Raw genomic sequence first — 17,937 nt, forward strand, 5'->3', positions numbered from 1 at the left:
GGATGGCTCTTATTAAACCAATACTCATAAACAGAGCATTTTCAGAATAAGAACTTAGAAGTTATGCCGATGGTTGTTACTGGAGAAACTCCAGAACATTTTCAGATACTAATTAGCTGAATAGTAGAATACAGTGAAGAATATGGATCATCACTTAGCTTCAGCAAAAAAAAAATGTTGTTATCTAAATCACCATAAAACTTCTCTGACATAAGTGTACATGGACAAAAATAAAACCTGTAAGAAAATATAACCGTAAATATCGTGGACAGAGAGAGTGACAAATGTAAAGATTTTGCGGAGAATACAGAAATAGAAATAATTGATGCTACTACTACGAAGCACAAGCTGCAATGCTTGGAACATATATATTGTAACAACAAATGGAACATGTAGACCCATCGGAAGAAGAAGGAATTCATGGTTGAAGCACTTACGAGAATGGTACAATTGCAACAAATTCTAACTGTTCAGATCTGCAGCATTAAAAATACGCATACTGTAATTTTTACAGGTGTAGTCAAATTTCAGTATAGTCCAGTTTTTTTGTTGTCCATAGGATGAGATGACGATATGGATCAATAGTTCAATCTCAAAATTATTTTTTATATTTTTGTCTTTCTAAATCCAATCCGTCAGCTGGTCCCTATTAGAGCTCCTGAGTTATTAAAAATGTTGACATTAATTTTTAATGTTTGAGGCAAAAGGGATCAAATAAAAATAATGAAAAAGTCCGAATTTGGGTTTGATTTTGAGTGCATAAAAAATAAAAGACCATAAAAAGCAATAGAAGTTTGTTAATTTTTTTTTTGTAAATTAACACGCTAAATATACAAAAAAAATTATATATAGTTTACCAGGCCATGCATTTTAATTCAAAAATTATATAGTTATCACGCAGGAATGGTACACGGGTTTAAAACCGTATTTTAAGGTGTGTCACGTATATGGATCACGTGCCTGACAAAAATAATCATATGGTAGTTAATGTGTTAAAAAAGTTGATTTAAATGTACAATTTGTGTACAATTGTACAATTAAATCATTTAATTGTATAAATTGTACAATTTGTGTAAATAAAATATGTTGTAAAATACATATTTTATTTACACAAATTAATTTGGGTAAAAAATTTTACATTTTTCTCCTGGGCAATTTTGGCAATTAAGAGACAGATATACACACAAAAAACAGAGAGACAGCGACATATATGAGAGAGAGAGACACACACATGAGAGATAAAGAAATGCTGTTGACGCGATCTTTTTAACTTTGACGTTTCTTCACAAAGAAAACAGAATGACAAGTTCTATGCATATCGGAAGGCATACAGACAGCATCTCATACCGCAGTATTGGCAAATCAAACAATTTGCTAACAAGCCTAGAAAGTAAATCCAACGATTTACGGAGATAGAGGGATCCAACGAGGAAGGCATGGAGAGAGCATCATGTACCGCGAAAATTCATGCGGGTACCATACCATTGAAATGTTCAACTTAAATAGGTTAATATCCAACTTAGTACACACTAAACTAAATTATTGATAATTGACCAAAATGGTGTGTGATGCTGTCTAAAGGTTTTCTTAACAAATGATAACGACTTCATCACTCAGCAGCTTTTTTCCTAGTTATTATCAAAAAAAAATTCGTAATTTAGCTGCAAATAGACAATCATGCAGGCAGCATCACGTGTTGGTAAATTAATAAATTCGATCTAGGTATTGAATGCTGTTTACAAAATTTCCCAGAAAAACTCCGAGATATACGCACGGGATCGGTTGTTTTTGAGGAATTTGGAAAAAGCATGCAAGAAGCATCTCGTACTGCAACACGGGCACATTTACAGAAAAAGGAATTAATAATCTTGAATGAAGTTTTACAGACAGCATCTTAAACTGAAAATCAATCGCCCAATGAAAGTAATGAATGTCTACATGTCCTTCTCAACTTCGAGGTTTCTCCCTAAAAAAATAATAATGACCAGCATAGAGAATGTGTCGTTATCTGCATATAGGAAGGTTTATATTAGCAAATTAATTTTCTTATGAAACTAGAAAAGAAACGATGCTTACACTACATACATACAGCATCCCGGACCACGGTCATTTGTCATTACGCACCCGGTAATAATATTGCGGTGTAGTATTCTGTCTTCACGTTTCGGTTGTATTGAGCACAATAGTGCGTTATGCTGCCTACATGTTTTCTTATTAAAAGATAACCTAAGCTAATTTTGGATTTTTCTCTTAGCCAATTCGATATCCGTAGATTAATTCATTAGCAATATCGCGGTGTCAAATGCTGTCTATAAAATTATACAGAAAAACTAAGTGATGAACTCAAGGGATCTGTTGTTGAGTATATCTGAAAAAGCATGTAAGAAGCATCTGGTACTGTAGTGTTAGCCTATACACAAAGGAATGAATATACCAACATAGAGGATCTGTCATTCTGTGCATATAGAAAATTTTACAGACAGCATCTTAAACTGCAATATTGACAATTCAGTCTTGTAATGAAACTAGTAAAAAAATAATGTTTTTTTATTAAAAATAAGCATAAAGGCAATACAGCCATGCAGTAAGCTATCTACAAGTCTGTTTTCGTGGTTTCTGTAAAAAAAATCCCAGCATAGAGACTGTGTAGTTATGTGCATGTAGGCAGGTTTACAGATCTTATACCGCAATAATAGCAAATCACTTTTTGTAATGAAACTAGAAAAGAAGGGACATTTACATATAAAAAGCATCTCGCACCGTAGTGTCGGCACATTCATAGACCAACCTAAGAAATATGTCTTTCTGCGACTCGTAACTTACAGGATTCGTTGTCGTAAGCATACATACAGCATCTCGCACCTTTATATTGGCATATTAACTTTGATTTTGATTTGATCATTTCTTAATAAATTATTACGAAAAACTAAATATTATTCAGGTATCAATAGTGAGAAATCAGACTATAAAAATAGGGCGCGGTCCCAAAAACTTAATAAATTCTTTGAAGAAACTGCACAATCAAACGTCGATCGTTTAGTATATGATAAATGTCATCGGCCATCAAACTTCTCCCCCATAAATAACCGACAAATTAAGAAAAATCGTAATAATAGACCTCAATCCGACCGTTTCAATTGATTCCAATTAAATTCCAGGCAGCTGCACAATCGGAGATAAAACTAATTTTATTCACAATGGTTCATCAAGAAATCCAAACAAACACTTCTAAATAACCGTCCGCCGTGGCTGCTGTTGTGTTATTTTAAATGGGCGACTGAATAAAAAAAAAAAACAAAACTTTGAAAAAATTTAAAAAAATATTTTTCTTCATATTACGATGTCCGTGAGTGAGGTGCATACGAAAACACTCGAAATTCCATGGAAGCGTGAACCGGCAGCTGTAGACTGTCACTTGTCCATCATATAAACCGTAGATGATCTGAATATGGCCTTTGAATAAAACATGAGGCTCCCCACTACATAAACAGTCCGCGTAACAATGTGTTATGATATGCCTTTAATGCCATTTTAGGGGTGGAAATCTATTTAAAAAATGACGTTTACAGGATACATATGTGCGGCCGCCATTGATATGCAAAGGGTGCTTTTATACCGTTTTAAAATTCATATTGTATTTTATTAGGTTCGCAAGTTCATTTTTGAATGGTGGAGTTCTCGGTCGGGCCTATTGTTCAATTTCGGGCGGGTTTTTTTCTTTTTGTTATTGTTTCTTCCTAAACTAATATTTGTACTGATGGGAAATAGACCCTTTATCATTTGGAGTAATGATTTTATTTAATTCTTTTGATGGAAGTTATATAATAGGAAAAAATATATTTTTTTAAAGCAATCAAAACTCGATTATTTTAGGCCCTTGTTAAAAAAAAATGCAACTACTTGGGCTTAAATAATTTCCCTATCAATGCCCCCTAAAAATGATAATCCTACTATACATATTTAGCATTTTTATCAATATTTTCATTTACTTTGCAGGGGCAGAATGGAAACTGCTAACAGAAGACGAGAAGAGGCCTTTTATCGACGAGGCGAAGCGACTGCGGGCAATGCACATGAAAGAGCATCCAGATTACAAATACAGGCCTAGGAGAAAACCGAAAACGCTAAGGAAAGAGGGTTATCCTTATTCTATTCCTTATCCTTCGGTGCCCATGGATGCTTTGCGAGCAGGTCAGGGTAATGGCGATTTATTTTTAGAAATATGAAAAGAAAGCGTTCGTTAAGACTTATTAAGTTATGCATAAAATTATATTAGCAGAGAGTTACTGATAGAATATTTTTGTCATTTGGATTTAATGTAGATCCTCTTTTTTAGGACTTGAACAAAGTTCTTCCTCAGTATTTCCAATAATATTATGAAGCAATTTTTTAGGCTGATTTCCTCTTAAAACATATAACTTTGTAGGCCTGTAATGTGGCCTGAAAAAATGCATTTTCCTAAAAATTATCATTATTTCCTCTAAACTTTCTTCTCTAATAAGTTCTTTATTCATTCAATGAATAAGAATAATAAAATGGGAAAATTCTTATATAAATTATGCAAACTTTTTCCCATATTATATATTAATTTAGTAATGAAAATATAACAGAAATTATTTCTGTTATTTTCTGATTTCTAGATTTTATAATATTTCTTGATTTCTTGATTTTATAATTTCTTAGGGTCATTCAGTAACATAGTCATTAGTCTAATCAATAATCACTATTACCAATTGATGAAATTGAGCTCTTGAAAAATTGAAACAAACTTTAGAAAACAGCTTTAACGTTACCTAGTATTATATAATGAGAAGACTCTATTTATATTGGTTGAGACAATAGCTGTGTAAAGCTATGGAGTCTTATTTATATTTGTCCTAGTTCACAACCATGATATTGATTTATTATAATCATAATACAGTGCAGATTCGGACTTTAAATTTTATTTATAGCAGAATCAAAGAGAGAGCAGATCAAACAATCTTAATAAATATAATGATTATTTTTAAAAAAATATATGATTTAAAAAATATTTTTTTCTAAGTTTTATTCGTTAAAAACAGAACATTTAAAATTAAGAGAAACAGAACAAAACAGACAGAAGTCACGAAAATCAACTTACACTATCAATTTTTTAAATAGTAAGTATTTTCTTATTGACTTCTTTAAATATATATACTTAATAAATAAATAATTAGCTTAGATGAAATGATAAAAAATATAAACATTTGTAACCTCATTTTAAGAGACTGTATGTTTATTAAATTAAGCTTTCATTAACTACTTTAAAAAAAAAGTGTGTTTTGCATTTTTATTCATTTATTCCTTTTTTAAATCTTAAACAAAAAATCAGTTTTTTTGCTTAGAAAAATTATAAATTTGTTTTTTTTTTCTTTGAAGAAAAAAAAAATTTTAATTTTAATTTTAGCGAAGATTTTTTTATTATTTAAAAGTAAGCGTTTAATTTTTTTTTTGAATTAAAAAGAAAAAGAATTAAAATTTTAATAGCTACTGGGAAAATAATGATAAATATTTTATGCATAACATAATGAGTTATGATGCACGTGTTACATTTTTTGAAGAAGATCGTATTTTTCACATTTTAAACATTCACTAACTAAATTTCTTATGTCTTTAAATAATTTTATCTTAATTTATTTGAAAGTTCAGTTTTATGAAGTTGCTGTTTTTGGTCATAAATAAAACCTTGTAATAAAAAATATTTCTAATAATGCATTAACTTCCTTTAAAAAATATAATATTTCTTTTTAATTATAAAATACTAAATATTTTTATACAATTAATACATTATATACATACATACAATTCATAAATATAAGACCTTGATATAATTATTTTTCTGAAATTTTATTGATAGAATAAAAATTGAATAGAATTTTATAGATTTTATTGATTTTGAAAATAATTATTTATACATACCAGTTTTTTATATAATAAATATGCCTAAAACTTAGAAGCTTATTAATAAAACTTAAAAATTAAACGTAGATTGTAAAAATGTTTAAAATAGGACGATAAAATTTAAATATAAAAAGCAAAACATCGGCCTAACATTACAATTTTAATATATGTATTCTTAATAAATGTTTATAATCATTGATATAACCACAGATTCGTAATTTATTAATTTCTAGAAAACCTTTAAATTATAGTTATTTTTTAAAATTTTAATACAATTTCAAGTATTAAGAAAAATTAAATAAGAACTAGAAAATGTCCTATGGTTGAAGGCATTTCTGAGCTTAAAAAATATATATTTTTTCTCCTTTCTTCAAGGTAATAAAAAAAATTATTTTTAAGAAGCTTATGTAATATTTGTGTAAGCAGTCTTGTCAGTACAGTCAAATGTGGTTACTTTCTAGAAAATTTAAACAAAAAAAAAAGAAAAATCTACCTCTTGCTAAAAAGATTAAAGAAATTTATCTTTTAGGCACTGTTTCATATTGTAGTCACACAATAAATTTAGTAACAACAATAATAAATGAATAAAACAGCAAGAATCATATATTAAAAAAAAACTATTATTTAGTTTTATATAAAAAAAATATATGTCCAGGAATTTTAAGCTACTTTTGAATAATTTTAAAATTTTTGGTCTTTTAGAGGGCAAATGTAGGTATATATATGTATGACTTGCAATTATGTTCTGCCTATCAAAAAATATAGATAATTATTTTTGTATATTAAATTCTTTGCAAAATTAATTTCTGTCCAAAAATAGCAACTGCATAAAAATGATCTTTCAACTAAAGTAAGATAAAATTATTTTAAGACATATAGAAATTTAGTTAATGAATGTTTAAAACGTAAAAAATACGAACACGTGCATCATAACTCATTATGTTATGCATAAAATATTTATAATTATTTTCACAGTAGCTATTAAAATTTTAATTCTTTTTCTTTTTAATTCAAAAAAAAAATTAAACGCTTACTTTTAAATAATAAAAAAATCTTCGCTAAAATTAAAAATTCCTTTTTTCCTTACTTAACTGCTTAAAAAAAGGATAAGGATAACTTTTGTTCTTTAAGGATTCTTGGAAGAAATTAAACATTCTATATTGAAAGAAAAAATTTCAAAAAACCCAATTTCTACTTTTGAACACCAAGTATAACATTAAAAACTTTAGAAAAACTATTTCCATATTTTGTAGGTTGAACTCTATTACAGAAATAAAATTGAAACCAGTTTTACACAACACATTTGTTTTAATTTATAAAGTAGAATTTCTCTGTCTATAGTTTTAAATGCTCATGTAACATCTAATAATATTGGTAAAACATATCAATGGCTCTAAGAAAATGATCACATATATTAAGGACAAAAGACTCATCTGAATGACACTCACGAAAACAGGACGGATAATAATTAGAGAATTCAATAATTTTTACTTTCAATAATTATAAAATTTTCGGTACAGTAATTTAGGAGTTGCTCTTTTTTATAAACTTCAAGAAGCTTTTTATAGACAGGGACCGTATTAATTAGTCGGAATTTACTATGGCTTAGTATTTTGGTAACAGTAACCGTGGACAGTTTCCAGGATTCCTGGAAGACTCTATTTTTTTAAAGAAGTGGTAACAAGATATCACAAAACTTTCTTAGATATGCCATTCTCCAACATTTTAAGATTTTTTAAAAATTTCTTTAATTTTTGTCATTGATACTTGAACAAACGTGGCAAATAGTTTACTAGGTTCCAGGTAGGTTTTACGAGGTCCTTGTATAATTATTTATTACATTTGGTGACTGTGGAATGTGGGTAATAAGACTGTATATACTTTCTATAAAATATTCATTAAATTCTAATGCAATGCTCGTTTCATCACTAATATAATTATATAAATAATTTTTATAATTTTCTTTTAAAATTGATTTGATTGGATACCCTAATTTTGTTAAAAATTATATTTCTTTATTTTTATACTCTTTTTTTAACATTGTATTTGGATTTTGTGGAAATGCTTCTTTTTAGACCTTAATTCCAAATCTGTCCAATAATCTAATGAAACAATAAAAGATTTAGGTACCAAAACCGAAAAAAAAAACAATTTTTTACGCCCGTAATGCTTCCTAAAAAAATTCACTTTTTTATTCTGCAAATGGTCACTATTTCCTCTAAATTCCTAAAAGAAGTAACGCAAATACACTTTAAACCTAAAATAATAAAATATTATTTATTTTCTTATAGACTTCTTATAAAAAGCTTCATATCCATAAAATAACAAAAAGGCTTCATACATTTTCTCAAAGAGACCAGGTACAACATAAATAAACGAAGAAAAATAACCAAGTCATGGTCTCAAACATTTATTATCGACAACACGAGTGTCGCTCTATTAGAGCATCATCAGGTCTAAAACTATACAAAAACATGCCGTTAAAATGAAAATAAGGGAAAAACGCTTAAAATTACCTAAAATACCAAAATACACATTACATTTTAGACACAATTAAAAGTTAGGGTAGGAAAACAATAACAAATCAAATAAAATAAAAGAAAATTGTTGCTATTGGGAATCGCTCTAAGAGAGCGAAACACGTGTCGTCGATAATAAATGTTTGTGAGATCATGACATAATCATGATGTTCATAAAATAAATAAAAGAGCTTCATAATCCGAGATCCAATTTAACTTTTTTTTGTCCACTATTCTTTATTTTGCTGCAAAACATAAAAAATTTAATAAACAAAACTATATTTTTTGTTTACTGTCAATAACATAAACCCAAGAATTTATTTTCATCCAAGTTGTTCAAAATCAAATATTCCAAAAACACATTGCATCCATATTGCATTTACAATTCAGGAGACTAGTTTCTAATTTTTTTTTTGACACAGAATCACACCGTTTATTGATTTCAACAATATATCTATTTATTGTGAACTTCCAAGGTTGACCATGTCATTATTATAATCTAAGAACTAAACCCTTTCGCACACCCTAAGTCACAAACTGCTGCCTTGAAGATAGAAACACTCTATTATACAAATAAGACCCAAATCAGTAAAGAAAAGCCAAGCCCCTAAACTCATACGTTCAAGGGTCCAGAGCATTATTACATGACTAAGCAGCAGCATCACAATTCTTCAAGGCCAAAAATTAGGAGTCTAGAAATGAGAAGACTGCATCTGATATTCCTTTGGCACTTTGAAACTCGAATTGCTCCAACTCAATCATTTGCTCTTATGATCTTTTTATTAGTTTCTATAGTATGGGATAGATCAGGTGATCCTGAAGGCTTCTCCCAAAAAAACGCAAAACCTAAAGCAGATGTAGCTGCGAAAACCTTGAAATTCTTCATGATACAATCATTATAAAAAAATGCATTATGCAAATTAAAATATTTACAGGCACACAAATATTGAGATCGTTCGGTTCCCATCACCATTTCCCGAACAATAGCAGACAAATCTGTTCAGCTACCTGAAAGCGATGTTAAAGTTTAAAAGTAGACAAAAATCAAATTTCAATGGCAGATATTGATTGAAAATCAACAATACGTGGATTGTGTTCGTCGCATTGTATTCAAAATCCGATCCTATTTATTATCCTTGTGCGAAAAGAGAGGAAGTCGGGGAGACACACAGACAAGAAGATTTCGGACGTGAATACCACCTGGTGCAACTACTACTGAGTTATATGCCTACATAAAAGTAAAATAATTAAAACCTAATACCGGTTTATCAGGTACAAATAGCAACAACAACAACAGCATAGAAACAAAAAAGTGGTTTTGTCACCGGCTAATTATAAAATCTAATCCGCGTTGACGGCAGATAAATAATGCTTGTCCATGGCATCTATTTAATTTAGTAATAATATGTATTGTCGAAAAGCATTCGGGGCTGACATAAAGTTATTAAGAAACAATGCTTCATTATAAGTGCCGCCATTGTTCGACCGGTCGAACGATAAATATTGCGCGAAATATTGGCAACGTGTCGAAATAGAAATGATTATTATTATTTTGTGCCAATCAATAGTGTATTATATTATGTTGTTTGGGTTTATGCAAATTTTCTATATATTAAGAATATTGCTTATACAAAGCCACGATACAATTTTTTTACATTTAATTTTTTCTAAGCAGAAACTTTTAGATTTTCCTCAAAAATAGCAAATTGTTGAACTATTAAAAGTTCAAAAATTTTTTATATAACCACCTTGCATAACTTAAAGACTCCATCACCAATCAAACGATATATCTCCATTAATATCTTATTCATCATAAAACGTTTTTTCCTCGCTAAAAATCCATTAATATTCTCACAATAATAACTGTAGGTCACAAGAGACCGGCCACATTTAAATGTCAATCAAGCATCATTTAATTCTCACATTTGACACCTAAGATTGGTTACCATAGTGATTTATAACCAATGCCCGTGTGTGTGGAAGGTATCGTTGCCGTAAATGTCGATGTAAAATGCCGAATATGGTGTCGGACATGACAGAGGCCGAACCGTTGGGAAATGTATGAATTATTGCCGCATTGTTTTTGGTTAAATTGATGGTCGGTTACAAATCTTCGGGGCTATTTCTTGATTTATTTTAAACGGTTTTAGAGATTGAATTTTCGGTTTTAGCGTCATCTTTTTTAACACATTGAGTAATATCCAGTATCACTGCTTTCATCTTCTAATCGTCTGCTAATCATCGTTGTACTTTTGAGAGCTGTTTAAGGTTATTGAAGTAACATTTTCCATGTAAAGTAACCATTTAATCACAGTTCACTTATGTTATAAAAAACTGAGTACTGATCACTAGTACTTTTCTTTGTTTGGACACCAAGTTGTACAGGAATAATAAGGTTGTGGTCAAGTTATGGAGGATGTCACCCTAATCTTGTAATACTTACTCAATAAATTTAGGAATATTTACAAGTCCAAGTTTATTGAAGTAGGTTTATCTCTGAAGATATTCACTTCATGGTCAAAGATCCACATAGTCAAATGGCTCTATAACATCACCGAATACTGCCAAAAATCACATTTTACTTATTTGAAATTGAATATTGAATCACTGGTACTTTTCTTTGCTTGGAAACCAAATTGTGCAGGCGTAAGAAGGTTGTGGTCAAGTTAAGAAGTCTAACAGTTCTTTTGTAAATCTTGTAATAGTTACTCAAATAATTTAGGAATTTCTACAAGTCCATTGTCCAGAGATTATATTTTTTAATACGGTCCAGGCATCGTTTTTTATGTGAAAAAAATTCCCATAAAAGTTTTTTCTCCAAGTAGTTGAACTAATTTTTCAGGAAGTTGAGGTAATGAGTAATACGTGTTTCAGACATTTAAAACCATTTATTAATTCAATTTTTTTGGACCTTGAAATAACGATCCGACTTCATCATTTGGTATACCTCTAACGAATTCTTGCTACATAAAATGATCATCATTGATGATTAGAATATCAGGGTCATTACCATCTTCTTTGGGTATAAACCCATAAGTTAATGAAAGAGAGCTACTAATCATTTTTAATTGTCCTTAAACGTAAAATTCCAAAAACATGCCTTCTAAGTACGTGAAAAGTTACACCAGAAACTTTAAGCTTCAAATGAGATAAAAGCATATTTCTTTCAAAATTGGTTGTAAGACTATTTTCAGCCTCCTCATCATTTAATGGTTTTCTCTAATGTACTCTGTTTCAATAGTTTCTCTAATGAATCACTAGTCTTCAACAACCTGACTGATCCTGTGATTCCAATTTAATTTGCCTGTGATAATTCAATTAATTAAGGTTTTAATTTAAATGGTTTTAAGCAAGACCATAGGGTATTTGCCATTCAGGATGTGTTTTTAATGAAGAAATTAAGAATGACAACTGCATTTTTCTGATTTTTAAATGTGATCTCTCAGGCTTATTTAATTATCTTAAATTATGCTACTTGCATCACCTCTGAAATAATTTGTTTTCCAAATTTCTCTTCAATTACTTCTTAAGATGCTTTCTGTTTTATTAATAAATTATTAATAAATTTCTTTATTACATCAAATTAACCTGGTCAGTTCCAAGAAGTTCAATAGAGTGACAATATTGGTCATAAAAATTAAAAGAACTTATTGGCAGATGTGTCACCTAAAAATAATTGTGAAATGGAGTTAAAAGCAACGTTCTTCAAAACGGGTTTACTAAGTTGCTGTTTTAAGTTCAATTAAGATCAAAAGTGTATTGATTTCTTATTCCAACAATGATAAATGGATGCTCTTAACTATATTCAAGAGCAATTTAATCGAGTTGCTTTTAAAAGAGATAAAAAAAAAGTCGAGTAACTTCTTACTGGCTATAATTATAATAGCTGCACTATTATTTCTAGTATAAGTTCCACTGGTATTTTCCATATACAAAGTATAGGTAACATCTTAAATGATAAAAACTATAAAATATCAATGTCAATAATTATCAAATTATCGATAATTACATAAGCACATATTGTGAATGGATATAATATGATGACTGTTAATTCGCATTATATAGAAGCAAATAAGATGAAATTGATGTAATAGGTTATATAGATTTGAAATGGTAATCTAGAAAAAACATGATTTTATTGGTGTATTTTATTACCCAATAGAAGATTAGTTATTTGAATATATCGATAATCTCCTCCATAACATTTTAAACTATCTTAAGGAAATTCAGATAGTTACATATTTTTTGGAAATAAACTTTACTAGATAAATTCTATATTCTAGCAATTAATTTTAATTGAAAGGGTTTAGGCTGTTTTGATCAATAAAACGTAGCCTACTAAAAATTAACTTAAATATCATGTAATTCCAGAAATATACATATTGCTCTAAAATTGATTAAATTTCGATTTTCATATATATTTATTATATTCCTATTTGACATTTCCTTTCTAATTTCTCTGCTATATTAGAATATCTACTAAAACACTTACTGTATTCCAAATCCTCTAATTTTCTTTTTACAATAAAAGTATTTTTTTCTGAATTTAATAGTATATTTATGTAATTAATGACACTTTAATTAACGATTTATTTTTAATAAAATAGCAAACCTGTCCAAAATTAGTAGTAAGATAAATACTATAATTAGGAAAAATTACTTAATTAATATCAAATTTATTTGATATTTTTGTTGTCTATAAGCTAAAAAAACACAATTAAAAATTTAAAAAAAAAAACATATTTTGTAATTTTCAATAATCTTGTTTTAATGGGAATATTCGTATCAGATCCAATGGAAATATGCACAAAAACCTGAAAAAATCAATATGTTCTATATCATTGATTTGCAAATATACAGACATTCTAAATAATTTGTTTAATTACATACGCAATAAAAGTAATAATTTAATTATCATAATGCGGCTAACATTAAAAATAACTCTTTTACTAAGTGCAAATTAATTTAAAAATTAATTAAAATTCTGCTGGCCGTCCGTGCAACTATAGAGAGGCCCATTTGAATTCGGACAATCAATCATAATTAATTACCTCAAATAAAAATCATAATAAAATTTAACTTATTAAGAGAATATAGCGATATATTAGATATGACAATTATTCTATTGGCAATTATCTATAAGAGAAGAGTTATGAAAATGCACTCCACGCTTTTTACTTTGATTTGGGTTATTCTGTTAATAACTTAAGTTTTATTATAATTTTTATTTGAGGTAATTAATTATGATTGATTTTCCGATTTTCTACTACTGTAATAAGAACTCTTTGTAATTAAAAAATTTATTTCGATTCGACTTATTTATTCTTTCTTCTAGTTGAATTAATTTCTAATTAAAATGTATTTTAAAATTTAGAATTTAATTTGAATTAGGGTAACTTTTGCAAAATAAAGAAAAAACCATTGAGTGAATTTCCATAGATTTACAAACTTAAATTTAATAAAATATTTTGACTTTCAAAAGCAAAAAAATTGTTATTAAAAGTTTGGTTTGTTAGTGTTCATTTTTTTAATGATTTAATTAAAAGATAAAAAAAAAACAATTATTCAGAATAAATGAATAGTTAATTGTAAAATATATGTCAAATTTAAGAATTTAATTTAAAGAAAGGAAGCTTTTGGTAAAAGAACGAAGAAATTAAATATTTAAAAACCATTAAATGAATTTTTATAAATTCAGAAACTCATTAGATTTGTGTTATATAATGAGTTAAAGTATTTTACAAGCAAAAATAACAAAAACAATAAAAATATTTTAGTAATACAAAAATAAAAAATAAATTGAAGCATTTTAGTTAATTTCTTACACTTAATGCAAATCTAAAGCATTCGAATTGTTGACCAACTTATCTGCATTACTTGGGCTTGAACTAATGGAAATATAACATAACGTTTAAGTCAATCCAGATACATTGTAATTTAACCGACATTTGTTTACAGGTCATAAAAAAAACCTTTTTCAAAATTGGCCTTCGTGGTCAATAATAATTAATTACATGTTTACCGCAACCGCCACAACATTCCTGCGGTCACTCGATCCCCCACAACGTCGAACAGCAGGAAATCACACTTCTTCACTTAGGACCAGTCCAGGTGTGTTCGAACCTTAACATCTTCTCATCTCTGTTCTTTTTTTTCTTAATAATTTTTCTGCTTCATCTTCGTTAGTACGAGCAGTGCCGTCCGGATAGACTTTATATCGAACTGGTACGACCCTGGGTTGAATTCCACGTGATATTTACGAGAAGCGAAGGTACCAGTTTTTGATATGAATCACGTGGTGTCGCGCTGAGCAGCATCTTTTTTTTTTTTTTCGTATATCGATCGTATTTGCGTCTTGATTTATACCGGGGCGATTTGTTAGGATTTACGCCCGGCGACGTACCTGTCCGATTATGTTTATGGCATGCTGGGCTAAAATGATATGTGGACCATTGTGCGACGCGAAATGTGGAAACCTGTTTAATTTGTGGAAATTGGAACATCGACCCTGCGGACGGAAAAAAGAAAATACTTAATTTAAGCATAATAAGATTAATAGAAGGTTATCTTAGCTTTGGATATCCATAAGACTATATTTTTTCAAGAAATAGAATAGAATAAAGATTTCAGTTGTTCAATTTAAATCGAAAGCGTCTTTAGAAATAAATATAAGATTTGGTTAGATTAAAGATTCTATCCAATTTGAACAGTTATTTCAGGAATTTTGGTATATTTAAAATAAAAAAAAATCACCTCTTAAAGCTAAAATGTTAAAGCTTAAAATTGCGACTTATTTACAACAGGCCTATAATTTGTATTTCTAAGAATATTTTATAATCAAAATAGGTATTCAAGTACTCAAGTCATCTGTATAAGTAGGTTTTGTTTTATATTTATTTATAGAGTAATATTGAAATGAAATTAACGATATTGATAATTATTAACGATATTAATTGATATTAACGATTTCAAATGAAATTAATTGAAATTTTAAATGAAATTAACGATATTGATAATTATTAACGATATTAATTGGTATTAACGATTTTAAATTGTTTGGCCTAATACGCTGACGTTTTTAAGACTAAAATTTAATAAAGTGGTAGTTTCCATTTAAAAAAAAAACATATTGATGACGTCATAATTTTCATAATCAATTATCAATATTTAATTTTCACGTAGAAAAACTCTAAACTAAATATTAAAATTTTTTGGCATATTTTTCAGAAACGGTCCATTTAATTTTTATTGAATTTATCCGCTAGTTTACGGATGCACTGTATAACAAAATATAATGTTTCATTAAGAATTAACTTACTTAAAATCAAAGTTTCTAAGATAAAAACAATATTGTTCGCAACTCCATTACAAAATAAAGATGAATATACCTATGTTTACAAATAAAAACTAGAAACTTTAAAAAAATTTGTATTTAGCACACCCTAATAGAAAATATTACCAGTAAACGTTAATAACTAAAACAAAACATGATAAACATGTTTCCACGAGCTCTTTTATCAATTTACTGGCTCAATAAAATAAATGTGTTACTCTATGTAAATATAATAATACGAATACATAAAACAAACATATCTACAATATGTCTTGATTGACAACAATTTAATATGATGCTGAGATTTTAAGCACAGAACACAAATATACAGAACTTAAGGAGGGGAAGGAGGAGGTCATTTAGAATCTAAATATCTATATATGTGGTTATCAAAATATTGATGGGTAAAAAGTTATTCACCTTTTTGTATTTTTTATTAAAATTGAATACTGCGAACAATAAAAGAGTTATTCAAAATAAACGCGGTAAACTACTGTTTTATTTTTGATTATGTTTAATTCTTAGGGATGTCGTTTTAATTTTAAAATAGTTTCAAAAACTCTAATGTCTTTTAGTCCAAAAAAAAATGTTTAAAAACAAGTTTTGATTTCAAAAAATCTTAGTAAGTTTTTTTAATGGATGGTGATAAAAAGAAATTACCCTTTAAAAAACTGACCCTGAATCTTGAGAAATTATTGTAGATTCTTAACATAATATAGATAATAAAAACAAATTTGTTTTACTCAATTTCTAATGGAAAATACTTTACTTTACATTGCTATACATTTTGACCTTTGCGATTAATAAGTACCTACTTTTTTATTTGTTAGTTGAACTATTAAAGATGCCTTATGCACCACAGGAATATGCAGAAATGCATTATATCTACGGGTTTTGTGACGGTAATGCTCAGGCTGCTGCTAGAGAGTATAGGGCACGGTTTCCTAACAGAGCACATTATCCTGATTACAGAGTCTTTCAAAATGTTCATAGGATATACGTGAGTGGTCAAATTCCTGGCCAGTATTTGCCCAGAGAAGTAAAGCATAGAGTTGATATTGGTGAACATGAGATAATAAAGATGGTAGCAGAAAATTCGACCATTAGTATTCGTCGTATAGCAAGGCGTTTGGAATTATCATCTTTATCGGTGCATCATATTTTGAGAAGATCTCTGTTACATCCATATCATGTGAAACGGGTGCAAGCATTGTTACCCGGAGACTACGCCACAAGAGTACGATTTTGCAGGGATATGTTACGTCACAACAGAACCGACCCTCAGTTTTTCCAAAGAATTTTGTGGAGCGACGAATCATTGTTTCAAAGGATAGGAATATTTAATATTCACAATTTACATCATTGGGAATATGTTAACCCTAGAATTGTGCGCGCTTCCCGTTTCCAACATTAATTTGGAATAAACGTGTGGGCTGGAATAATTGAGGGTAGGTTAATTGGCCCTTTTGAATTACCAAGACGACTCAATGACGAAAGCTACCTTAATTTTTTACAAAATCATTTAAATGGCTTACTAGAAGACGTATCCTTAGAAACACGTCGAAACATGTGGCTGCAGCATGGTGGAGCTCCACCACACTACGCTCGAGTAGTGATAGTTTATATCAACCAACAGTTTCCAAATCGTTGGATTGGAAGGAGTGGGACTATCAGCTGGCCACCGCGGTCCCCCGACCTTGGACTTCCATTTGAGAGTCCATTGGACTTCTTTTTTGGGGTTATTTTAAAGAATTAATTTACGCTACAGAAAGTCGCACTGAACAAGAATTGCGTCAAAAAATAGAAAAAGCGATCAGAGTGATCAATAACAACCAGCGGGGATTCCAACTGTTAAAAAGAAATTTTATTCGACGATGTAAATTATGTGTAAGGGTAGGCGGCAGACATTTTGAACATTTAATGTACCTTATTAATAATTAAATAAAAAAAATTATTATTACAATTTCTTGTATTTTTGAAAAAATGTGGCAATGGTACAAGTAAAGTATTTTTCACTAGAAATTGGGTAAGACAAATCTGTATTCAAGTCACAAACTGATCGAAATTCTTCTGACAAATCTACTAGCGGAAACTATTGTAACTAACTTGATAGTTTGACGTAACTAATCGGACCAGACAAAATGGTAAAAAGGCATTGTCAAA

At 29.0% G+C, this 17,937-nt stretch overlaps 1 protein-coding gene across 2 annotated transcripts in view; it reads left to right on the plus strand.

The window, feature by feature from the left end:
• Positions 1-17,937, plus strand: part of LOC126743976 (transcription factor Sox-2) — a 67,670-nt gene that overhangs the window by 24,919 nt on the left and 24,814 nt on the right. Inside the window, exon 3 of one of the 2 annotated variants that reach the window (XM_050451272.1) lies at positions 3,997-4,197. In XM_050451272.1, the coding sequence (XP_050307229.1) occupies positions 3,997-4,197 (201 nt within the window). The remainder of the gene's footprint in view (positions 1-3,996; positions 4,198-17,937) is intronic. The other variant, XM_050451273.1, reaches the window with a different exon arrangement.

The sequence above is a fragment of the Anthonomus grandis genome, chromosome 13, assembly GCF_022605725.1.
Source record: "Anthonomus grandis grandis chromosome 13, icAntGran1.3, whole genome shotgun sequence".
NCBI classification, from domain to species: domain Eukaryota; kingdom Metazoa; phylum Arthropoda; class Insecta; order Coleoptera; family Curculionidae; genus Anthonomus; species Anthonomus grandis.